We start from the raw sequence: 24,960 nt of genomic DNA, 5'->3' as shown, positions 1-24,960 counted from the left end.
CCCATGCAACGCACGGCTGGGCTGGGGGGGATGTGACCCACCGGGCTCAGCATCCTCGTGGTCCCGGGGGGGCCCTGCCACCCTCCCAAAACATAACAACAGAAATACGCTTCTAGGCCTAGGAGGGGGGTGGGGTTAGGTGCTATCAGAGACGCGGCAGCACAAATCTCGCGGGAAGCCAGCGGGGTTCATGGCACACGAACACCCGCCCTGCTCTCCCAGGGCGACTCGTCGGGGCCGACCCTATTAATTTTCATCCCGGCCGGAGACGCAGCCGCGGGAATGGCTTTGGCTGAAGGAGGCCGGCAGGAGATGCCGCCTCAGGATGCGGTGCCGGGCGGGCGGCCGAGCTCTTACCAGGTCGGCAGCCGCCTTGACGGCCTCCTGCAGCCCGTAGAGCTTCCCCGCCACCAGGAAAACCCCAGCGGTCCATACGGCACAGGCCTCGTGCAGCCAGTGCTCCTGCGTGTCGCCCGCCGGCTCCTGCGGCGGGGACTCGGCCTTGTGACATTCGTGCCGCCGGGGCTTTTCGGCCGCCTCCTCGCCCTCTGTCCTCTCGTCACAGCAGTAGCAGCTCTGCAGCCTACGAAACATGCCCCGCGGGCTGGAGCGCAGCGCGCTCTGCTTGGCCGCCTCGGCGGCACCCTCCGGCCGTGCCGCCTTGCCGCCGGCACCGCAGCCGCCCTCCGTCCCTCGGGGCGCCCGCTCGGCCGCGGTGGGTGGGATGGCGTCCTCGCCCGGCCCCTCCGCCCGTGCCTTCTCCTTCAGCCGCGACTTCTTCTTGGGCAGACAGTCCTCGGGGTAGTAGGGCCCGCAGAGGTCCCCCAGGTCCTTGTAGTTGGCGGGGTTGCGGCACAGGCAGCAGACCAGGCAAGCGGCGCTCAGCGCCTTTGACACCACCGGCCCCATGTGCATGGTGGAGGAGGCGGGCAAGGCTGCCCGCGGTCGCGGCGCCGGCCCGGCCGGTCCCCGTTGCAGCCGGGCCTCCTCGCCGGGCGAGTTGACGACGGTGCAGGCGGTGGTGAACTCGCCGCGCCGCTCCACGCGGACGTAGGGGGCAAAGGGGGGGGCCCGGCTGTCCGCCCGCAGCCGCTTGCAGGAGATGTACTTCAGCCGGATCTCGGGCTCGGCGGGGTGCAGCAGCGGGGCCTGCTGGGCTTGCCGCCGCCGCTTGCCGCGGCTCTTGCACCGTGCCGGCACCGCCTTGGCCTTGCCGTGGGCCAGACGCTTCCGCTGCCTCTTGGAGTAGCCGTTGTAGTTGGAGTGGTTGGCCCGCGGCTTCGGTCCCCGGGCTGGCCCGGCAGTGGGGCGTCCCTCAGGGGGACCCTCACCGCCTCCCGCCTCCTTCTCCTCGCTCTTTGGTTTCTTGCCCTCCCGTGGAGCCTCCTCCTCGCCGCCCGGTCCAGCCGCACGCTCCCGGGGCAGCAGCGGCGGCGCGGGGCCAAGGGGCGCCTTGGCCATGCCCAGCGCCGCCGCTTTGCCCTTGCGGTTCCTCTTCTTGGGTAGGAGCCCCAGGCTCTTGGCTGCCATGGTGGAGCTGGGCTGGGCCCCCGGGACCGCCACGCAGGCCTCGCCCTGGCAGCCGTCGGTAGAGAGCTTCTTCCCGCCGCCCAGCTTCCCCTTGGGTGCTCGGCCGTTGGGGTTTCGGCAGAGCTGCTCGACCGCTGGCGCGGCGGGCGCCTTCTGCGCCGCCACCAGCTTGGGCAGCCGGGCATCGCCCGCCACCGGGGCCACTCCGCTGTGCTTCACCGCCCGCTCCCTCTCCGTCCCCACCGGGCTCAGAGAGGTGCCGTAGGCGGCTGCCGTGGCCGCCGCCGCCACCGCGGCTGCCGGTTTGCAGGCGAACTTCTTCAGGTTGGGCGAGGTGATCTTCTGGACGATGGCCTCCAGCTTGAGGCCGCGGCCCTTGCGGGGAGGCAGCACTTTGGTCTTGGTGGCCTCCTGGAAGGCCGCCCGGGAGGTGATCTTGATGCAGACATCAGGGGCCTCCTTTGGCGGGGGGGGCTTCGGGACGGCTTCGCCGGAGCTCTTGGGGGGCAGCTTGGCTTTCACCTTCTTGGCCACGGGCATCTTCTTGAAGAGGCTGGGGGGGGCCTCCGGCTTCTCCTCCTTCACGCCGCCGCTGTTGCTCCGCAGGACCAGGTTCCTCTTCTTGGCGGGGATGGGGGAGATGAAGGTGGACTTCCTCTTCAGCGAGTGCAGGGGCCGCTCGGACATCTTGCCCCCCACACCTGGCCCCGCTTTGGGCAGCTTCATCCGGGCACCCACCTTGCCCTCCTTGTGGGGGCTGCCCGGGGCCGCCAGCTTGAAGGCGGGTGGGAGGTGGTTGTTGGAGATGAGTTTCTTGGGGGCCTTGCAGTTCTTCAGCCGGACGTCGGCTGCCCGCTTGCCCCGCCGCCTCTTGGTGTAGAAAACCTCCTGCGTCTTCGTCCGGGAGCGCAGGATCATCGACCGCTGGTCCCTCTCCCCCGCCTCCACCGCGTCCCCCTCCGTCGGCGTCGGCCCCGCCACCTCCTCTGCCGCCACCAAGCTGGGCACCAGGAGGGTGGCATCGCTGGCATTTTGGACCACCTTGGGGGCCGGTCGGCTGCTGCGTTTCCTGGCTTTGAAAGCCACCCGCTGCTTCACGCCGCAGGCGGGCTTCTTCCCCAGCTTCTCCTGGTGTGCGGGGGCCTTCAGCCCCTCCAGCGGGGCTGGGGCACGGGGCTCAGCGAGGGCGGTGAAGGAGCGGGTGCACATGCGCGCCGGCAGACCCTCGGCTGGAAACCGGGGCGTTTGGCTGTGGGCGTTCTTGCTCGGTATCTCCGCCTGGCCGTCTGGTCCGAGGCAGGCGCTGGCCATGCCGCCGGCTGCCGGCAGGTCATCGAAGGGGCTCGGCACGGCGCTGCTGGGGCCGTCCCCCTCTGGCAGCCGGCAGTGGACTTTCTTGTTGCGGAGGCTCTTGCCCCGTGAGACAGGCTCCGTCTTTCCCAGTGTGTTTTTGGGGGCGAGTTGCTGCTTCACCGACGGGGCAGATTCGGCGTCGACCGCCTCCAGATGGGATGTCTCCCCTCCGCCGCTCTCCTCCTCGGGTTGGATGTGGGGCAGGGAGGACTTGAACCAGCTCTTCACCTTGGTCTCCGTGCCCACGGCGGGGCCCAGCAGGATGACGGACTGGCCGGAGAGGCGCGCGGCAGGAGCTGAGCTCTCCTTCTCCACCGTGCTGACGGTCTCCTCGGCGGACACGGGCACCTCGCTGGAAGACAGCACGGCGGGCATCTCCGGGGGCTTGGGTGGCGAGGTGTCGTACGTCACCGACTTCTGCTCCGAGCCGGCCAGCTCGCAGAGCGAGGAGTACTCCTCCGCCTCCAGATCTGACTCCTTCAGCTCCGGCGAGGAGATGATGGGGATCTCGCTGAAGTCCCCAGCTGAGCAGCAGTGCCGGGTGTCCTGCAGCCACCTCTCACTGTCCGCCTTTGCCGCTTCGTCGTAGGTCAGCGTCTCCTCCTCCTCCTCCTCCATCGCCTGCTGGCCAAAGTCCCGGGCTGGCTCGTTCTTGGCCGGCTGCTCGCCATCACACAGATCCAAGCCGCAGGCATTTTTTTTCTCCTTGCAGGAGCCCACCAATTTGCTGGGGAATAAGCCCTTGGGGAGGTCAGCGGCTTGCAGCTCCTTCCACCGCAGGCACGCCTCGCCCAGGCTTTCCTCCGGCCACTCGAAGTGCTCCATGGCATTCTCGGACCCCACCGAGTTGGCGGTGGTGTTCGAATAGCAGCTGTAGCCGGCAGCTCCCGCACTTGACGTCGCCGCCGGGATGCTGGGCTTGGAGTTGAAGGCCAGCGGGGCAGAGTCCTTCAGCGCGTCCTTGGTCTCGGTGGCCGTGAATTCCACCTGGGGACCCTCGAACACCTCCTCGCCGAAGTCCTTCCCCGTGTTGGCCCCCGAAGCCTTGTCCAGCTTGAGGGGCTCGGTGAGCGTGCTGGAGTCACCCTGGCTGGGCCAGGCGCCCTTCACCATGGAGTCCAGGCAGGGCCGGTGGTTCTCCAGCTGGAAAGGGGACTTGGTGGCCTCCTTGCTCAGCATGGGAGAGTTGGCCCAAGCTTTGTCCGCCTTCTCGCTGATGGCATCCTGCAGGACGATGATCTCGGAAGCCAGTTCCTCCTGGGACAGGGCGCTGAGGAGCAGCCGAGGACAGTCCCGTTCATTGGTCACATACTTGGTGAAGGTCTCCAGGGGCAGACTGGCATGGATGCTCTGGAAGGAGTCATCCGATTTAGTGGACATGTCGTCCGGGGAGGTCACGGAGCAGGTGGACACCGACTCGGGCTTCGTCTTGGAGTTGCTGTTGACGCGGGCAGGGCTGCGGTTCTGGTTGCAGTACAGGAAACTCCTCTCCAGCTGGTCCTCCGACCCGCTGAGGTAGTCGGTGTCCTGTGTCTCGGCGTGGACGGACTGGGGGGTGCTCAGCGGGTCGGATAGAGGGGTCCCCACCTGCTCCGCCGAGTAGGTGCTGCTCTCGGGGCTGCAGTGCTGTCCCTTGAGCTGCTCGGGGGTCCTCGCCGGGGTCTTGATGCCCTTTTTCTGGGGTACGGCCGCTTTGGAGAGCAGCAGCTGCTGGACGGTGTTGGAGATGTTCTCCACCTGGGAGGTGAGCGCCGTCAGGCTCTGCAGGCTCAGGTCTGACAGCAGGTTTTCAGGCAGCTTCTCCTTCTGCAAGTTTTTGCAGTTCCCCGATTGAGCATCGGGGCTCGTCCCGTCGGTGGGAGAAGGGTTCAGCAGCGGCATGAAATGGCTGTGGTCAGCGATGCCGGCCGGGAAGGCTCCGGCGCTCAGCGGCTGCTGGCTGTACTGGAAGTTCTCCAGGTTGGGCATCAGCGGGGAGGGAGTGGAGCTGTAGGATGGTGACCTGCCGACGGAGCGAGCCGGCGAGTGGCTGGCGCTGGGACTGAAGGTCTGGTAGTACTGCTCCGGCGTCCGGACGGGCGGCGCGTCGCCCTGGCAGTAGGTCTGGCCCGGCTGGTTGTAATGTTGGTACTTGGCCAGGTTTTGGTAATGGAGGGTCTCCGGGGCGTGATGCCGCCCCTGCAAGGGCTGCGGCGGCTGCGGGGGCTGCGGCGGCTGCGGGGGCTGCGGCGGCGGCGGCTGCGGGGGCTGCGGCGGCGGCTGCGGGGGCTGCTCGTAGCCGATGCGGTTGGGCTGGTAGCCGTGCAGGTTGGGCACGCGGGGGCCGGGGGCCAGGCTGGCGGCGCTGCCCAGGGGCCGCTCCAGCGGCGGCTGCCCCGAGGGTGCCGTGCAGCTCTTGTAGGAGTGTGCCGGCTGGCTGCCCCCCGGCACCGAGGAGTAGGTGGAGGAAGCGGGGAAGGACTGCGAGTGCTGCCCGAAGTGGGGGCTCTGCGAGAAGGGCATGGGCGAGGAGACGTCGTTGGGCAGCTTCTGCCGCTGCAGCTTGGGGTAGGGGAGCGCGGGCGGCTGCTGCTGCTGCGGCTGCGGCGGCTGCTGCTGCTGCTGCTGCTGCTGCTGCTGCTGCTGCTGCTGCTGCTGCTGAAAGTGAGTCCGGAAGGGCAGCGAGGCGGCCGCCGGCTCGTGGTACGGCCGCCCACCCGCCAACGCCGCCGTCTTCTTCATCAGGCTGTCCTCATACTTGGCCACGCCGCCAGGCAGCGCCTGCGGCTGGCCGCCCCACGCCTGCAGGCTCTCGTCCCCCGAATATCGGGCCGGGTAGGGGCTGTTCTCCTGCACGGCGTAATTGGAAAAGGCCGGCCTGCCTTGCAGCTGCTGCCCCGCTAATTGCTTGTTTCCCCGGTGGTATTTCTCCACGGCGCTGTTCTCGTAGCCCGAGTACGGCAGTTGCTGCTGACTGTAGTACTCCTTCGCCACCAGCCTCTGCCGCTCGCAGTTCGGCCCTGCCTGACTTTGATGCCTGTAATTCTCCAGGCGTGATGTATCTTGTGAAGTCGGCTGGTAGCTCTGCTGGTTGCCATGGAAACCACACCTTTCTCGAAAGGACTGCATGGCGCGGGCTCGTTATCTGCGAAGAGAGAGAGGCGAGAATTCAAATGAAGCATCGCCACCGCGGCGGGCCGGGGAGCGCGGCCGCGCGCCGAGAGGGGCGACGTCGCGTGCGCCGCGGGGGCATCGCCTCGCCTGCCGCGGCGTCGCTCCGCTGGTGCTGGCGCCGCGTCGCCTCGCGTCGCCCCGCAGCGCCTCGCCCTGCAGCGCCTCGCCTTGCGTTTCCTCTCCCTGCATCGTGTTGCCTTGCGTGGCATCGCCCTGCAATGCATCGCCTCGCGTTGCCCTGCATCGCGTTGCCCTGCATCGTATCGCCTTGCACCGCGTCGCCCTGCATCGCGTCGCCTTGCATCGCATTGCCTTGCATCGCCCTGCATCGCATCACATCGCACCGCCTTGCCTTGCATCGCCCTGCATCACGTCCCCTTGCGTCGCGATGCCCTGTATTGCCCTAGATCGCAGCAGCTGGCTTAGCGTCACCTCGCGTCGCTCCGCATCGCAGCGTGTCGCCCCACATCGCATCGTTCGGCGTTGCATCGCCTCACCTTTCCTCGCCCTGCATCATCCTCTATCCTACCTCCTTGCATCGCCCCTGTCCGCAGCACGGTGCCCACAAGCTGGGGGGGTGGCTGGGGTCCAGCTTGCTCCTCCCTGCCTGCCGTGCACCCAGCCAGCCCTCCTGACCTTGCTGCTGGGAGCTTTCCCCATCTCTGTTGCCTACCCCGGCTTTGCAGGGCAAACAAACCTTCTCCCTGCCCGCCCCGCGGGGCGCAGCGACCCCCCTGCACCATGTTGGGGTCCCCCAGCCCCGGTGTTCTGCATTTCACGCGCCCGCTGCCCCTCGCCTCTGCAAATCACTTACCCGCCTCCTCCTCGCACGCCCTCCCCGGGGATGCTGGGATCCTGCGAGCCCCTCCGAACACCCTGCTTATCACCATTCTTTTTAATTATTGGGCTAATTACTGGAAGCAGCAGTGTGGAGGGCTGAAAAAAAAGTCATTTCAACTTGCTGGCTCTGCCCGGCTCTGCCTGCTGCTGCCTCCCGCAGCCCCCCCGGCCCCAGCCGATCCCCCCTGCCCCGGTGCGATACCATCTGGAAGCTGTCTGCTCCCGCCAGCAGACATCTATTAGCTGAGCGCCTCGCCACCGTCGTCATTAAACCTCCCCATTTCCTAGCCCAGCTTGCGTTGGGTGCAGGGAAGCACCCGGGTCACCGGTTTGATCTCAGAGGCAGCCGAGTGGCTTGTGGGGGCTAATGAAGGGCTCGGTGGAGGTGGGGGGGGGCCATATCCTGCCCGTCCCCAGCACCAGTGGGTCGGAGGCGCTGGAGTGAACACGAGTCTGTTTTGGCAGCGGCTTGAGATTTGGGAGCCCGGGTTAGGGCAGCCCCACAAGAGTCTGCAGCTCCCCGGGGACTTCCCCGGTGCTGCTCCCTTGGCACCGTGCCGCGGCAGTGACCCCAGTGCTGTCCCCTCTGCCTTCATTAAGGCAACGAGCGTAACGAGGGGAGGGGACAAGGTGCTGGCAACGTGTGGCACCCGGCACCTGCCGGCAGAGCCCAGCCTAGCTCCGCTCCCAGGCACATCTCCCCACGGTGCCAGCCACGCCAGGCAGCCCTAAACCGGGATGGGGACGTGTGCGTGTCCCCATGCCACCCTCATGTCACCGCCACAACGTGCCAAACGGCGCGTGGCTCCGGACGGTCCCTTTGTCGGTGGCTCTGCCGTAGCCGCACAAACTGCACCGCTGGCTTCATCGGTCCCAGCTTGGCCTCGTTTTCTCGCAGCGCCCTGTGGACACCGGTAATGTCTCAGCACCTTTTCGGGGTCTGTGTACACACAGATGGGTCTTTATTTAATTATATTTCCATAACCGCCGGCAGCTCGGGGATGCACCGATCACATGGTGCCCTTTGGCACCACCGGAGCCGGGCTCGGTGCCACCCACAGCAGCCCAGCACCCCATCCCCTCCATCCCCTTTTTGGATGCTTTCCATGTCGCTCCTCTGTATCGCAGCTGCATCTCGCAGTCTGCACGGGCAACTGGATGTGGTTAAAGCCCAGATCCCAGGGAAAAGACGGGTCAATTAAAAATCCGGTAAGGCCGGCACAAAAGCCCCTACTGCGCACGGGCGCGGTGCTGCCCTGTCCTGTGCCGGGGCTGCCGGAACAAAGGCAGCAAAATCAAAGCCAGGCCTCTGGGACAGCCCCGGGCAGCGGCGAGAAAATTAAAGGGAGAAAAGGGCCCCTCACACTCCACATGGAAGCAGGTTTGAAAAATGAAATTGGCTTGAGGAGACGCTGGGCTGGTGCTTTAAGGGGAGCTTTTTTCCCCCCTTTCGCTTTTATTATTAATTATTGTTATTAATTAATTATAGTTAATTTTCCAAACAGCTGGGGCAATGCCAGCCTGAGCAAAAGCACCCGGTGCAAGGGGACGGGTCGCTCGCCGGCACGCAGAGGCGGGGATGCACGGAGGTAGCAGATGTGCAGGCTGTGCACGCGTGCAGGCTGTGCGTGCATACGGGGTTTGCACACTTGCAGGGGGTCCGTGCCCACAGGGCGTATGTGCGTGCAGGGCGTGCATGCAGTGGGGTCTGCAGCGCCGTGCACACAAGCCGTGTGTGTGGGTGGGAGGATGCCCTCGGGCAGGATCAGGCCATGGTCATGCCTCTAAGGATAACCCCCGGCTGGGGACAGCCAGCCGAGGCCACGTCCCAGTGCCTGGCAAGGCCTGGGGCTCATCCTGCACCCCTGGGCGTCTTCTTACAGGGGTCACGCTATGAGGAGCTGGATGAGGCCCACCAGGCAGGAGATGGAGCTGGGGCTGCCCATTGCTTCCCCATCTGAGATGAGCCGAAATCCTGTACCGAGAGAGGTGCTGTGCCCAGAGCCACAGCCCCATCTCCCCGCAGACCACCCGGGAATTGGGCTCTGTCGGGGGTCGGATGCTGCCGTTTGGGGCCGGGGGGGGACACACTCATCGCCAACAGCACCCGGACCTGTCGGCAGAGCTGGAGGTCAGCTCTGCCCTCGGCTCTGCCGCAGTTTTGCCGGAGAAGGGCCTTAACAGATGTTGCCGCCTGATGTAGGCTGTTTCCGAGCAAACGCTTTAATGGCATCAAATCAAGCTGTCGACAGCAGCAAGGTTACGGCCCTTCCCGGGAGGGGGAGGCAGCCGCAGCCGCATCCCGGGGGCCCTACACACTTGCTCCCCCCGCCACGTCCCTGCCCGACGTGCTATCCTGGCTGCAAAGAAGTTTCCAGCCCGGCTCCTGCTGCCCCCGCGATGGGAATCGATACGGGGCTGTCGGCGTACAGCTGCAGCCGGACGCCTGCCTTCGGTGGTCCGGCAAAGCCACCGCAGCTGCAGCCGGGGCTCACGGTTTGGGTCCCTGGGAAGGGGTCTGCAGGGCATCCGTCGGAGAAGGCAGGGACTCGGGGCCATCGTGGTGCCCAAAGCCAGTGCGACCCCGTCCCCGTAATGCATAGAGCTGCGCTCGCCTCTGGCTACGGCCACCCCGGAGCATCCGTCACCCTTCGGAGATACGCAAGGACCCGCTGCACCTCCCAGCACCGGTGCATGACCCGGGACCATGCCGCGGTGCACGAGGCCATGCTGCAGCGCATGGGGCTGATGCGGTGCCCGGGGCTGATGCGGTGCCTGGGGTTGATGCCGGGAGCCAAGCCGGGGCACCGCGTGGCACCGCCAGGCCAGCGCAACCCCGTCCCTGCAGATGCCCGCTTGCAGGGTGGCTCGCAGCCTGCCTGCTGCTCGGGAGGATTTGTGCTGCGTGGCTGGGTTTGGTGTTATTTTCCTCCCCCCCCCCCCCCACTCCATCCCTCCTTCTTTCCTTGCTTTTTCCCCTTCCCTCCCCCTTCCCCCTTGGCTGGCAGGGACACGGCAGGGCCGGATCCGGAACCCTCTGAAAGCAGCCCAGGACTCTCCATGGCAGGGCACCCTCGGTAAGCACCCAAGACACCCCCAACGCCTCAACCCTGGGGGGGGGCAGTGGGCATCTCCCGGCCCCCCCCCCCGGACCCCAGCCTCGCTTCCCAGCTGCTGCTCATCCCACGGGGCCGGATCCAGCACCCCCCCCAGCCCGGCTGCTCCCTCGCCTTTGCTGCTGCGCCATCAACAAGGACTCAATGTCTAAAAATAGCAGCGCGCTCTCGCAAGGGGATGCTTCGCCATCAGAGCAGAGCTGGCACCGTGGACACCCCCCCCCTCGCCACCGGCTCCCCATCCCAAAACCACTGCACCAAATCCCCCCCCAGCCCTCTCCCCCCACCCACCCATGGGTGCAGCCCCACATGGTGAGGCGGCATCAGTGGGGGGAGCGAAGGGGTAGGACACCCCCCCCCCCCAGCCTCCTTTGGTGGTTCTCGGGGCGGGGGGGGGGGGGGGAATAAGCGCCTATCAAGGAGCGTCAGCCTTGGATTTGTTTAATTGTGAGCTGGTGGAGTTTAAAGAAACCCTTTCTGGCCGGCTGCCACACCGCAAACTGCTCCGGAGAATTTGATTATTAAGGGAGGAGAGAAAAGGGGAGGTTGCGGGGAGGGGAGGGGGGGTGGTTGGGGTGTATGGGACAGCCCGGGAAAAGGCATCCTGCCACAGGAGCTGGGAATGAGAGGAACTGGGGGGGACGGACAGACAGACGGACCCCCCCAGCAGTGCGGAGGGACCCACAGGACTCTCCCAGGGCAGGGTCAAACCCTCCAGGCAGTTGTGAAGCTGCCACCGTCCGTCTGTCCCAGCACCCCACAGACATCCTTGCGGTGCCCGGCAGTGGGTGATGGCACCCAGTTCCAAGGGGTTGGGCACCCCCCCGTCAATGCACCCCCCCTTCAATGCACCCTCTAATGCCCCCCGTTAATGCACCCTTTCTCCAGCGCACCCCGCTAATTCACCCCTTCTCCAATGAACCCCTTTAATGCACCCTTTTCCCAACGAACCCCTTTAATACCCCCTCTCTCCAGTGCACCCCATTAACACCCCCCCCCCCCCATCATCACCACCATCTCCCGCAACGCCAACGCTCCATCCCAGTGCAGCGACTGGGGCGGAGGGGGTGGGATGGTACCCACAGAGGCAGACCCCAGCCCCCCGCTTCCCCCCCATCACTGCGTTGTCGTCATCGTCATCATCGTCGTCCCCCCCTCCCCGCGCCCCGATTTCGGCGCTCAGCCGACCGGAGCAGCTGTTCCCTGCACACTTCACTTGCCCGCAGATGATGATAAATGGAGCTGGGGCTGCGCCGCCCATTGCGCGAGGGTGGGCGGATGCGGGTAGCGAGGAGGAGGAGGAGGGATGGGGTCCCCATCTTCTGCAGCCCCCCCAGATCGTGCTGCTCCTCCCATCCAGCTGCTGGGGAATTCCCTGGGCAGGTCCCCCCCCCTCCTCTCCAAACCCCCCCAGACCTGCCCAGGGAATTCCCATCGCAATGGGGTTCATCCCCATCAACAGCTCAATGCCTCATTTGGGGGGCACAGTCCTTCATTCCTGCCCCCCCCCCCCCCCCCCGCCCTCCAGCTCTGCTCCTCCCCAGCAAGGAATTTTACTTGGGGAAAAAAAACATCGCCTGCGAACCGCACTCATGACTCAACGTTTCTGCTGGCCCTGGTTTCTCCGTCGCTTGCCAGGGGAAGCCCGTGGCCTCCCCAACCTTATCCCCTCGCATGGAAATCCGGCTCATCCGCCAGCTCCATCCTCTCTCCCCTTGGTTTTTCCTCCTTTATTTTGGGGGTGGGTTGGGGGGCTGGGTCCCTGATGTCAGGGCTGGGAGGTTGGCAGAGGGTTGGGCTGGGGAGGATGGGGGAGGCTATGAGAGCTGGAGCAAGTTGGTGTTGTTGCTTCTTGCTGCTGGAAAACGCCAGCTGGCAAGGAAGGATTTGAAAAGGAAAGGAGGAAAGAAAAAAGGGGGAAAAAAAGGGAAAAAAAACAAGAAAAAAGAAAAAGGGAAAAAGAAAAAAGGGAAAAAGAAAAAAGGAAGAAAGAAAAAAGAAAAAAGGAAAAAAGAAAAAAGGAAAAAGAAAAAAGAAAAAGGGAAAAAGAAAAAAGAAAAAAGGAAAAAAGAAAAAAGGAAAAGAAAAAAGAGAAAAAAGAAAAAAACAAGGAAAAAGGAATGAGAAAAAAAGGCAAAAAGGCAAAAAGAAAAAAGAAAGGAAAAAAGAAAAAAAGAAACAAAAAGGGAAGAAAAAGGCTGGTGGCTCACTGCAAAGCAGATGCTCAGCCTGAGCCTTCCTGAGCAAATTCCCTCTCCGGCAGGGAAGCACGCTCCGAAGCAAAATTCATCGCCGGACGTAACATGGAGGGAGGGCGTCGCGTGTTTTCGCTCCCCAGCGAGGGGATTGACATCAACCTTGAGGCGCTGGCGGGGAGAGGAAAACAAGCCCGTCATGAGGCTGGAAATATGGCTGAGGTTAAGGAGGGACCCGGCTCTCCCAGCCTCTGCACCTAAATCCTGCTGCAGACCTGCCTGCAGCTGCCGGCGCGGGCAGACAGCGGCAAGGACGGGCAAAGCGAGCCCGTGCCGGGAGCACCGACGGGCACAACCGCGGCCGTGGGGCAGCCGCTCGCCACCATGGTGACCTTCAGCCAACCCTCCAGCCTCAAAACAAGCGAGCAGCACGGTGCCGGCACGGTGCCGGCGTGAAGCGACAGCCTGGTCGGGTCTCGGCACGCTCCCATTTTTCTTCTTTACTCATTTTCTGCCTGATGGGTCAGGATCTTTCTTCCTTCCTCCCTTCCTTCCTCCCTCCCCCCGTGCTCCCGGCCTGACTCACTTCAATTCTAATAATAATTAACCCTTCCAATCATGACTGTGACCGCTAATATTACCCCCCCTTCCTTCTCCCGCACCCCATTTTGCCCCCTGCCTCAGTTTCCCCTTGAAGCTAGATAGAAACCGCATCCCTGCAAGGAAAGCTGCAGGGAGCAGAGCAACCGGACCGATGCCGGCAATCGCCGCCGGTGATGAAGCGCTGCTCTGCGCTCTCCGGCTGCGGCCCGTCGGCTGTGCTGCCCAGGGCCAACACCGGCTGATTGCTTGCAATATTTCATGCGCCGCTCGTATGCAAATCGCTGGCGAGACCCTCCCCGCGGAGCGGCCTCCCAACCGCTCGCTCATTGGCACAGCCGTCGGACAAGCTGTTTTGCTGAAACTATATAAACAAGATGCTGGTTTGTTACCGGCAGGAAAGCGAGTGCCGGACCCCCGAGATGTTGCCGGACCCCCCCTTGCTAGGCAAGGAAAGCGCGGTGCCCCATGGCATCCTCCTTGGTGATGCTGAGGATGCAGCCGGCTGCAGTCCCGGCCCCATGGGTTTCATGCTGCTTGCAGCAAATATAAAAGCAAATAAAGGCTTTCCCAAGGATGGGGAGAGCAAATGGATCCTCGTCCCGGTCCTGGATCCGCTCGGCACGTGGCTGTCTCATGAGCTGGCTGCTCACGGCTGCTGCAAGCGGATGCAGTTGAACGTGCGAGGCTGTGCTTGCTCCCTGGGGAATGCGATGGGGATGGTTCATAGTCCCTACCCTGCGCTGGCCCACAGGCACCCACCGAGCCCTCCGGCTTGGCAAAACCGTGCCAAACCTGGCAGCAGGACCTGGCACCTGCCCAGCACCGCAGCTCGGAGCTGACCTGCACCCCACATTGGGAACCCATCTGGGATGGGATGGGACGGGACCGCTCTCCAGCTGTGCCTCAGTTTCCCCATCTCTGGGGTGGCCCAGGTTTGTGCACAGTGTTGGTCCCATCCCCGGCCAGCACTGCCGGGCTGGGAAACGCCAGCCCAGGAGCATGGGGACGGAGCGGGCTTGTGCCCCAGCTCTGTGCCAGGGTCCCAGTCCTCCTCCCTTGGCGGTTGTCTCCATCCCCAGCAGGACTGGAGACCCCAGAGGGTGATGGGTGGTCATCACCCCCAAGACATTTCCAGCTCTCCCGAACATGCCGCTGGGTCCATCGCCTCCAGCTTTGGTGGGTCGGGTTCTGCCCTGTCCGCAGCCATTTTTTCTACTGGGAAAACTCAGCAAATTCACGCTGCGGCGGCCAAAACCGGGAGGCACTTGGCTGCTGCAGGATGGGCAAAGGGTGGACCCAATCCCCCGGCTGCACCCTGTCCCCCTCCCATGCTCCCAGTCCCTCTCCGGGAGGTGATGGGGCTTTGCCACCGGTGCCCCCAGGTCCCCACCATGTCCCCTCGTGGCTGGCAGGCACACAGGGACATTTATGCCCATATTTTACTGGTGGTCCCAGTCCTGTTGAGACCCCCTCACCGAGACCCCCAGTTACGGACGGCATTACCCCGTCCCCCCTTTGCCTTCTCACCATCCACTTTTGCGGCACCTCCCGCCTTTGCTTTTGGGGCAGCCGCTCCGCCATGCCAAATTGCACCACCCAAGCCGGAGAACCACCGACCACCGGCTCCCCACTGCCAGCACGGCAATTCCCCCCACCCTGGTCACGGGTGCCCCATGGATGCCACGCTTTGGTGTCTGCCTGCAGACAGGTCTGTCCGCCGGAGATGAATTCGGCTGTGCCGCTGCCAGGCTCTGCCCTCTAAGTCATCTCCCGCCAGCAGCAGACAGCTCGGTAATGAAGCGTAATGCTCCGACACTCCCCTGAGTGACAGTGGCCAGCACCGGCTGCGTCCCGGCGGCTCGGCACGGCCTCCTCTGCCTGCCAGGGTGGGGAAGAGAGGAGGAAAAATGAGCATCCCCTTGCCACGAGTGGGGCTGGGGGCTGCGGAGCGGCACGTCTCCCCAGCCAGCACGGTGGGAGCTGGTACCAGCGGCTGGACCTCTGCTAGGGGATGCTGAGCAGGAATCCCCTGGGAAAAAGAAAAAAAAAAAAAAGAATAAAAGGGGGTTGAAAAAAAATATATCAAGGTAAAAAAAAAATAGAATAAAAAGGGGTTGAAAAAATTAAATCAAGGTTCGACGTCGTGCGATAAATTATTTCGGTATTACACATTCCTTGTCTCCAAATCCCGAAGACAAATACTGGGGCAGGTGAACTGGGGAAGCAGATTTCCAAAGGCCTTCTCCTGGTTCCCGGTTATTGACTCTGTCAATCACTGCGGGCGCCATCCCAACCTTTCGCACCCTACAAAATCTGCTCCTTTTGTTCCTGCTGAAAAATCGGAGGGGGGGAGGGTAGAGGAATTTGGGGCAGGGAACTTCCAAAAGGGATGATTAAGGAGTTAATCTGCCTGAAATAGATAAGGAGCTTAGAGCTGCTGGTATTCGACTGTCCAAGTTTGGATTCAGCGTGTCTTAAACACTGGCTGGAATGTACTTAGATATGACCAAAGTACATGTCCCCCCGAGGAATTACCAGGTTGCCAATTAGATTTGCTTCCCAGATTCACTCAAACCTTCACAAGCTTCTTCAGAGCAGGAAAATTGCTGCCTGTCCCCGGGGAGGCAGTGGAGCAGCCGCTGCCGCCCAACTCCACAGCCGGCATGGCACAGCACGGCAGAGATCCCAGTGGCACGTCGGCAGCCACCGGGATTTTCGGGAAGGTGGCACTGCCGGGGCGACGGCGAGGCAGGGATGCCTGCGCTGGGGCACTGGGGTACAGGGCATGGCTTGGTAGGTGCTGCCAAGGGGGTTTGGGTGGTTTTGGGTGCTTGGGGATGTGGGTGCGAGCCTGGCCGCAGTCACGGCACGGTACTGGGGATGCCAGTGTGCCAGTCGGGCTGTCGCCGGACCAGGCTCAGCATCCCGCCGGGCTGCAGAGCTATGGCTCTCCCTGCCTCCAACCAGGCTCCTGGTGCTGCCATGCACCCAAATCCAACCCAAACTACCCCAAGCCAGCTCCACGTGAGCCGGCAGCAGCCAGAGCCATCCCGGCCTCCGGGCAGGGGGCACAACACAGAGCGCAGCCACGATGCCGCACGGGGAAGGCGAACAAGCACCGGCGGTGAACACCCGGCTCCCGGTCCCCACGGGCACCCGGCACACCACGAGCTCACCACAAGCCCGATGCTCAGAGCAGCGAGACCCACTGCCCGTGCCGGGGTGGGGGTCACCACCCGGGGGGGCACAGCTACAGCCAGCACCGGGGCGAAGCGGCGGTAGAAAAGCAACCACTGTACCCTGCAAAAACATCTCTCTATTCATTTATTTTAATTACCCCATTCCCATCCTCGTTATTTACGGTCTTCCATAATGTGATGGTGAAAGTAATGAAGTCTGGGGGGTTACACGACCATCACGGAGGTAGGGCCATAATGGGGGACCCCCACCACCGGCTCCCGGACCCCCACCACCGGCTCCCGGACCCCAACACAAAGGCACTGAGCTTCCTTCCTATCCCAGCAGCGCGGCTGGGCTGCCCTCACTAAGTCCAAGCTGGGTTTCTCTGCTGGCATCCCGGTCCCATGGAAAAGCATCAGGAGCGGCAGAACGTCGCACCAGGCCGCTCTCGGCATCGCCGGAGCGGCTGCGGCATGATGGAAAGTTGCTGGAACATCAGCTTCGGATGCCGAGTCCTGGTAACAGTTGCTATGTGAAACATTCAGAGGTGGAATTTACTGTCACAGTTAATAATAGATGAAGGTTTTAGAATTTTTGATGCTTTACATTTTAAGCTGTTTGATTTATAATGTTTCAGGAAAGGAGGGGAGAGAGAGGGGGGGGAAAAGGCAGGAGCTGAACGGCAGTGCATGGTAAACACGCCGAGTGGGGAGGCAGGCGGGGGGCTCCATCCATGCCCCTGCCCATGCCGGGGACGTGGGTGAGACACCCCACCACAGCCATTGGGATGGGGTCTCCCCGCCAAGAACCGGGACCACGGAGCATCCCTGTGGAAAACCAGGGCGCGATTGGGACCGAGCCCCTCAGTTGCCAGATTGCAGTTCATTTTTCTCCTTTTTTTTTTTTTTTCCTTAAATCACTGCATCTCTTCTCATTCTGCCCGCGCGCCCCCGCCGGTGTTTTTATTCTGGCGGGTTGCTGGGTTATTTACTTGCTGGCGCTCCTCTCCCCTCTTGCAGGTGTATTTCAAGTAGGCTCCTTAAATAGCAGCGAGCCGCGCGCCCGCGGCGGTGCGCGCTGGGTCGTGCTGATTAGCAACACGCTGCCAAAAAAAAGAAGGGTCTTATTTCCCATGTTTGCTGCTGCCGTGTTTGTACAAAGAGGTGCAGATGCCCCAGCACGTGGGGATGCTGTGGCCAGATCCAGGGGCGCTGGTGTTGCCGTGTCCGCTCTGGGCCTGAGCTCTCCTTCTCGGAAAGCAGCAGTGAGCACCAGCGCTGGCACCGTGCGAGGGACCTCGGCGTCCCTCGGTGTCCTTCGGCATCCCTTGGTGTCCCTCAATGTCCCTTGAAGGGCTTCAAAGCTGCCCAGTGCTTGGGATGGCTTCAGCTCCAGCACCTCTTTCCAGCTTCTCCCAAACCCTGGAGCATCCCAACATCCCAGATATGTGTGTGGAGCATCCCAACACACCAGATATGTGTGATCAGGAGGATTTCATCCCAGCTTAGCAGGGCTTCAGGTCAGGCACGAGGCGGGGAACAGAGCAGGACCCCACACCTCTGCTACCAGTGCTGGGCATACGGTGATGTCCTGATAACACTGGGGCGGGGGGAGGATGGATGAGAGGGGATTCCCCCTCTGCTCCCCCAAATCAAGAGAGGTGCCGCGGCGCAGAGGGCAGGAGCCACATCGCGATGCTGTCGGAACAACTTGAAGCAGGGAGGACGTGGGGGCTGGAGCTGGGATGCTGGAGCCTCCGACACCCGGAGACATCCCAGCCCTAAACAGCTCCGTGGCTCCTGCCAAGACCCCGAGTGGACACAGGGGCTGCTGGACCCCAGGAGGTGGCTGGGACACGTCCCCCACCGCTGGCACCCTCTGGCTCCTCCAGAACCCCCTGCTCCCCCCCCAGGATTGGGGATTCCCGAGGGTCCCGGGCTGAGCTGCCCCGTGATGTCTCAATCAGGGCTTGTGCATCGCCCCATTTACATATGCACAGCCTGGCCGGAGCCGAGTATAATTTCTTTATAAAGCGGCTTTGACACACAGGGTAGCTCGCCTTAATGAGGAGGGTTATTCCACAAAGATCCGTTACTAATGGGCTTGGGGGCAGGCAGCACCCGTGTGCAGATGCCTGCTGCCAAAACCAGTGCCACGATGCGCCCGGCTCTCCCCCAACCAGGGGGTCCCCACCGGATTTACACCCGTGGCTGAGCCGGTGCTGGCGACCTCCGGCTTGGTGAGCTCCCACCTGGGTCCTGGCAAGATCCCGATGTCCCCATGTCTCTGCTGGCTGCCCCTCTGCGATAAAAACCGCTTGCAGGTCCAAAAACACAACAGCACGGCACGTCTTGGCATGGAAACCATTCAAGCCTTCCCAAAAAGCAGGTCCAGGAAGGGAGATTGAGGCCAGCGCAGCTCCGGCATCCCCCGGTACCCACAAGGTCCCCTGCTCGAAACACCAAACCCCTGGATGTCCCCGACCGTGTGGGCACCCGCTCTCCACCGCGGCCCCGACCGAAGACACCGCTCCCACCAGGCACGGGCTCAGCCGCCGCGGCAGCTGCCAGCGATCAGCCCGTCATTACCAGAACCGCCTTATTAAAAAACATAAAAAGGCTTTAAAACCCAAGACTCCCCCAAGAGCAAGTCCCTCCCAGCAGAGCCCCAACAAATTCGGTGCACCGGTTCAGCCCTGCCACTCCCCCCTGCCCCCCCCCCCCCCCCCGGGGCCCCCCGTTAGCGGTGGGTGCCTCGTTAGCCAGCGCCATGCCGGCGATTGGCTAAAACTCGTTTGCGGCGTCAAGCGGCTCTGCCCCAGACACCTTCTCATACGACCGGAGGCGCAGTACGTCCCAGGGCACTGTCACAATATATTAAGACGCGGCGCTAAAAATAAGCAACAGCAAAAATAAGCAAGGAAATCGCAGTCCCTGCCTGCCCCTGCCGGCCTCGCGCAGGCAGAGCCCCCGCCGCCGCACGCGAGCTGGGGAAGCACAGTAGGAAAGAGAGGAATTTGCCAGGTTTTATTAAAACGTCGCGGGTTTTTTCCCTTCCTTCCGCCTCCATCTCCAGCCTCGCCAGGGAGCGAGCCCTGCGGTGACACACGGGACTTGGTGACAAATCATCCCGGGGGAGGGTGTTTCTCCACACACCGACGGTTTGGGGCTGAAGCGGACCCCTCGCCATCCCCACGCAGCCCAGGACTGGGCTCTGCTCCTCGCCGGGGCCGTCCCCAGGGCTGCGGCGCTGGGAGCCGTGGCCGCAGCACCACGTGCCCAGCCACGGTTTGCCGTCGAAGGACGGCTGGGTTTTGGCCAGCCCTGCGTTAAATTCAATGCCCAGGCTGGTGCCCTGCGGCCGTCCCTATCCTGGCAGCTCCCCGGCAGGGTACCACATCTGCAAACACCCCGTTTTTCCCCGCTCGCTGCTACCCAGGCACGTCAGCGCCGGTGTGGCACAGCCCATGGGATGGGAGCTGGGAGCATCCTCCCCTCCCGGGGATGCATTTTGCACCAAAGCACCCAGGGAGGGGGGCAGATGCGGACAAGATGCTGCCTGCACCCACCCCGCTGCCTGCACCCATCCTGCTGCCTGCACCTATCCTGCTGCCCGCACCCCGTGGGTACCATCCTCCGTGCCGGGTCCCGTGGGGACATCAGAGGGAGCAGCGGAGACACAGCCCCTGCTGTCTCCAGGAGATGAAAGGGCAGATCCAAGCTCGGGGACGGCTCCGTGCCTTCAGCCGAAGGCGTGCGGCCGCCCTGCTGCCTCGGCTGCGGCTGGAACGAATGCATGCACATACCTCTGCCCCGGCACGGGTGTTTGCTCTTCTCTTCCGCGGCTGTGATTGATTAAAGGATCAGGGACATCTGAGAATGGAGGCAGCAGCGGCAGCAGCAGAAGCAGCTCCCTTTGGACTTGGAGAGCTTCCTTGCCTGCTGCTTGCTGCTGCCGTTGCCTGTCAGGCAGCTTTTAATCAAGGTTTGCTTATATCTGCAAAGGCCTTTCCCAGAGGGATGAAGGGAGGAAAAGAGGGGGGGAGAGTATATTAACATGCCAGCCACCCTCCCTCTCCCTCTCCTTTGTTTATGGAGAGGGTCAGTGCTTGGAAACGGCTGGCAGGGACCGGGAAAGGCGCTTTGGGGGTGCTGGGGGTGCCAGCGGCGCGGTGTGGCTCTCGGCGGGTCCGGGTACCGCGGCATGGCCACTGGTAGGAAGGGCATCGCCACCCAGCTGGGATGCGCTCGGCAACGGTAACGGCGTGTGGAGGGAGCGGGACCTGGCGGCCAGGGCTCGGCGGCTTCTTCCAGGTGGTTCTGGACGCGTGACACATCCTCACGGGTGCTGCGGTGGGCATGGCGGGGACGCAGGGACCAACCCAGACACCCTCGAATTGGGGTCTCAGCCCGGAGAGACCTACACCATCTGTACACCGAGACCGGCACCATCCGTACACCGGGTGGGGGGAACCCAGGCCCCTCCATCCCTTTCCCAAGCCCGTGGAAGGTCGGGGTCTTCCATCTTACAGCAGCACCAGTGCCGCAGCTGGGAGCCCCTGGGTGGCCACGTCACAAAATCCCATCTCCCGTCTGCGGCGTGGGCTTGGCCAGCGATACCGGGGCTGCAGAGAAACCAGCCCCAGCCCCAAACCTGCCCAGGGATGGCTTTGCTCTACAATGCTGGGATTTTGGTACGGCACGGCCAGACTGGGAGCAGCCCCGGCAGCAACCGCCACATCACCGTCACCCACTGCAGCCACCACTGGAGCCCGTGCACACCCGTGAAAGTGGTGCGGGAGGACGGGTGACCCCCAGCCCTGCGTCCCCCCATCGAGCGATGTGTCTGCTGCCATTCGTGCACATCACTTAGGCTCTCCATGTTATCTTATTGCTCAGCTAATGACCTGCTAAAAGTATTATGTGAAAAACCGCACTCTTAGCCAGCCATTAAACTGGTTAGGACCAGCGGGTCATGCTTTATTGCTTTAATAACTGAGTTTATGAAAGGTCGTCTCATAACTGATAACATGCATAATTTTTGTAACTTAATTAATGCTGCTAATATACTGGAGTCTCCATCAGTGCTGTTGCAACTGATGTGCAGTTTGCACCCAGAGCGGGGCTGGGTAGCATATCCCGGGCCAGGCTCTGCCCCGTTGTCCTTGCCAAATGGCACCCATGGTGGGAACAGGGTTCAAATCCATGTCAAAACCCTGCCTTGCCACTTTTTGGCATTGGAGCATCCCGTTTGGAAATGCTCCAGCTGGGAAGGGGATTGCTGTGAGTGGGCAGAAGGGAACGGGGCCAGACCCCAGCTCCCAACCCGACAAGGCTGTAGAGAAGCGATTTCTTTGCTTTCCCCATGCCCAGCCCGTGCAGCAGCCGAGGGCGGACGTGGGACCTACAATCAGGGGGAGTTTTGCCCAGGGAAGGACCAAAAACCTCTGCGGGATGGAAGTCGCTCCAGCAATCCCATACATCCCTGCCTGGAGTTAAAACCCAGCAAAGGAGCTTTGCCCTGAGTGGGGATTTGGGGTTGCGCCCCAGGAGGGTTTCCCCTGGGAATCCCAGGACTGACCCCGCTCCTCCCAGCGATGCTGCGGGCAGCCGGGGTGGCAGAGGGCAAGCTCCCGGGTGCTGCACATCAATCGTGGCCCCGCAGAGGTAAATGTCATGGAGCCGGCTGCCTTTCTTCCCAGTGCTGTATTTTTTAAGGACAACCTCCTTGACAAGAACACATTTTTCTCATTAAAGGGGGAAAAAAAAAATAAAGCAGCAGACAACTTCTCCCCACCGGCCCTAGCGCACACCTGAGGGGCTGAGTGTCTGCAGGGGGGAGCTGGCAACTGGAGGCATTTTCCAGGCAGCAAAACCGGGCCCTTCCCTTGCAAAAAAAAAAAATGTAAATAGGAGCCCAGGTGCATGCGGTGTGCAAGTCCCTGATATGCTGCCACCAGCAAATCTGGTGAGCTGCGAATCCCCGGCACCGCGCATCCAACGCTGCAAATCCGAGCTGCTCCAGTCGCCTGCTTAGTTTTGCAAATTCTTTCCTGCTGGCTGAGAAAAGCCAATATGTCTGCTGCTCCCGCTCCAGCGCAATAATTGTTCAGCGCTGGTTATCATCCTGCCAGAAAGGCACGAGCTACCGCTGGGGCACTCTGCTTGCTGTAAATGCAGCTAGATGATTTCCTAGCAAATGCAAGTTTTCCAAGGAAGTGGGTGGAATCTGCTTGTCTCTGATTAGACAGCTTGGGTTTTTGTTTTCCTGGTGCTTTAGAGAGAGAGAGGAAAAAAAAAAAAAAAAGAGAGAGGCATAAAATATGTGGCTTTCCATCCCCTCTGCCCTGAAACACAGGCTTGCACGCATCCCGGCGATGGTCCCCCTGGGACGCGCAGCTTTGCCCACACTCTGAGCAATGATCCTGTGGAATGAGGCTATGATCTTTCATCAATCATTGCCGAGCGCTTCTCCCTCCCGCGCCCGCTCCCCGGGCCGTGCCCGTTGCGAGCGTACGGCCCTGCCGCTCTGCTTTCCCTCCTCGCCTCCAAAAATCAAAGGGTGTAGGGTTGGTCCCTCCAGTACCCATGAGGTCAAGACCCTGCTCGGGGCCGGGGGGGCACAGGGCAGCCCCTCTGCCACCCTCCCGGCTCCACACGATGGAGGGATGCTTAGGAGGGGATGCGGGATGCCGGGAAGCCCTTCCGCAAGGAGAGGCTTGCAGGACCGCTGCTCACGGGTAGGGTGAATCCCGAATCCCAGGGCAGCATCCAGGCTAACAACTGGGATGCTGCGAGGGAGGTGGGATCAGGACAAGGCCTGAGGCTGCAGAGAGGCAGGTCTGCCTCCCCGCCCTTGCCAGGGGAGGAAAAATGACTTGAAATTAAGATTTCCTGATGTCTGGGGGCTTGGAGACCTTGACACCCCCTGTGTCCATCTGGCTCTTCCCCTCTTGCGAAGGCTCGCTCCCGCGTCCCCATCTATCTGTGAATACCAATTATGGTTTAGGAGAATGTATATCTGAGATGTGCAAATACAAAAGGCAGGAAATAAAAGTCATCTCTTACTGAAGAGGAGAGGTAACCATGACTACCTGGGACCTCATTTAAAACTGTGCCGGCCGCAGGCTAAAAGGCAACGCTTCCTATTGTTACACACGTTTACGGAAAGCTTTGAAAACCCGTTTCCCCCCCAAAACCAGCTGGGAAGTAAGAATGAAAACGAGAATTGGAGGGGGGGAGGATGTAGAAGATATTTATTGGTGTTTGTGGGCTGGTTTTGTGTCCCCCCTGCATGAAAACAGCCGGCGAGCTGAAACTTCAAATGAGCAACTCGGAGGGAGACGGAGCGCCGGCGGCTGCGGCATCGTGGCTCTGGCGCCACGTGGCAGCCGGCCGGGAGCCCGCGCGGCAAAGGCAGAGCTGTGGCTTGAGCGCTCGGAGAAAGATGCGCCCTCAGAGGCAAGCGAGGAGCAAGCAGACCTGCGAAGGACTCCCGACACCGCAAGCGCTGCTGGAATGTGCTGGGGACTTGGGGGGAGCTGGGAGGAGATGGTGGCTCTCGGTGCTGGCCCCAACCGTACCACACCGTTGCTGCTCGCTGGCACCCAGGCACGTTTTGCTCGCTGGCACGGCCTGCAGGATCTCAGGGGTGCCCTGGGCAGCCGGGGTTTGCTGAGGTCTCATGTTCTGTGGCTGCTGTTTGCATGCCGGATCCTGCACCCTGCAGGAGGGATGCCCGGGGTGGAGGGGGGATGACCGGGAAGCGCCGGCTGCCCAGTCAAACCACTTTACCAGCCAGGTCCTCAGTGCCAGCAGAGACCTTGGGGACGCCGGCTCGCTGTCCTCAGCCGCCTGCAAAGACACCCAGTTTCTCCGAAACACGTGTAACCGTGATCTGCCCCATCCCCATCAAAGACCGGGAAAGCTGTTCTCCAGCCACCAGCCTAGCCAAGACCTCACACCGCTCTTGAGCTCGCAGTTACAACAACTGGGCAATTAAATTCCCTGTTTTTTGGTTTGAGAACCATCCCACCTGCCAGGCTAGCTGCATGCCGCTCACCAAGGTGGAGCTGTTGGGAAGCAAGCCTGTGCCAGTGCTTGCCCTTCCCTGCCAGCCCATGAGTCCCTGAGGTTTTGGGGCTGGCCCCCCTGTATCAACCACAGCCAGACGCTGCCAGGGAGGGATGTCCCGGCAGGGCCATCGGCAGGAGCTGGTGCTCCTGGAGAGGAGCCAGCGCGGGGCAGAGAGTGGAGCAGCCGCTCCGGCACATCTGGGTCCTTGGGAGGTGCCAGCAGTTCCCAGCTGGGTGATACGAGGTCCCTGCTCCAGCCTTACCCCGTCTAATGCAAGCAGCAGGCGATGAAGATTCACCTCCCTACATGCACGGATTTGCTACCTATGCCCAAAGGAGGGATCAGTGCCAGATGGTGCCGTGCCGATTCCCCACCAGGATAAAACCATTTCCCCATTGGACTAAAAACCTGCGATGGGCGATGTGATGGGTGGGATGGCAGGAGGACCGGCAGCTCTCGTCTCCACTGTCAGGTGGCCGGGAATGGGGAACCCCCACTGCCTTGCCGGTGTAAAACCGGGCAGAACGGTGCAGGGGGAGGCACAGCAGCAGGGCCTGATCCAGATCCTGCTGCAGCGTGGGGTGCAGCAAGCGGCGCTCCCCTCTCCGCCCTGTCCTTCGCACCTGCCCAAATCCCTACCCTATGGGGGGGATCACAAAATGCCTTCCCAGCCTGGAAGGGGCTATGGAAAGGCCCTGCAGGTCTGGGTGTGCCAGAGCCGCCCTGGCACGGCTCACCAGCGTGCACAGCCAGCGGGAACCACCTCAGTGCGCCTTGAAACCAGATGCTGCTTTCGCAGGGAGCCGCATTCGGTGCACGGCGCCAAGAGGCATCGCTGCGGTTGCAGCCGAACGCGGCGCTCGCCTTCGTCCCCGCCATCTCCGGGCGCTTGCTGCAAGATCCCACCGGCAAAGC

At 62.4% G+C, this 24,960-nt stretch overlaps 1 protein-coding gene across 4 annotated transcripts in view; it reads right to left on the bottom strand.

Moving 5' to 3' along the window:
* RAI1 (retinoic acid induced 1) overlaps window positions 1-24,960 on the bottom strand; it is a 76,162-nt gene that overhangs the window by 2,075 nt on the left and 49,127 nt on the right. For all 4 annotated transcript variants that reach the window (XM_049835480.1, XM_049835479.1, XM_049835482.1 and 1 more), the window contains one exon: window positions 358-6,007. In XM_049835480.1, the coding sequence (XP_049691437.1) occupies window positions 358-5,991 (5,634 nt within the window). In that variant the 5' untranslated portion in view covers window positions 5,992-6,007. The remainder of the gene's footprint in view (window positions 1-357; window positions 6,008-24,960) is intronic.

The sequence above is a fragment of the Accipiter gentilis genome, chromosome 33, assembly GCF_929443795.1.
Source record: "Accipiter gentilis chromosome 33, bAccGen1.1, whole genome shotgun sequence".
NCBI lineage: Eukaryota > Metazoa > Chordata > Aves > Accipitriformes > Accipitridae > Astur > Astur gentilis.
The sequence above is the reverse complement of the archived record's forward strand: the minus strand, read 5'-3'. Positions and strand labels throughout refer to the sequence as shown.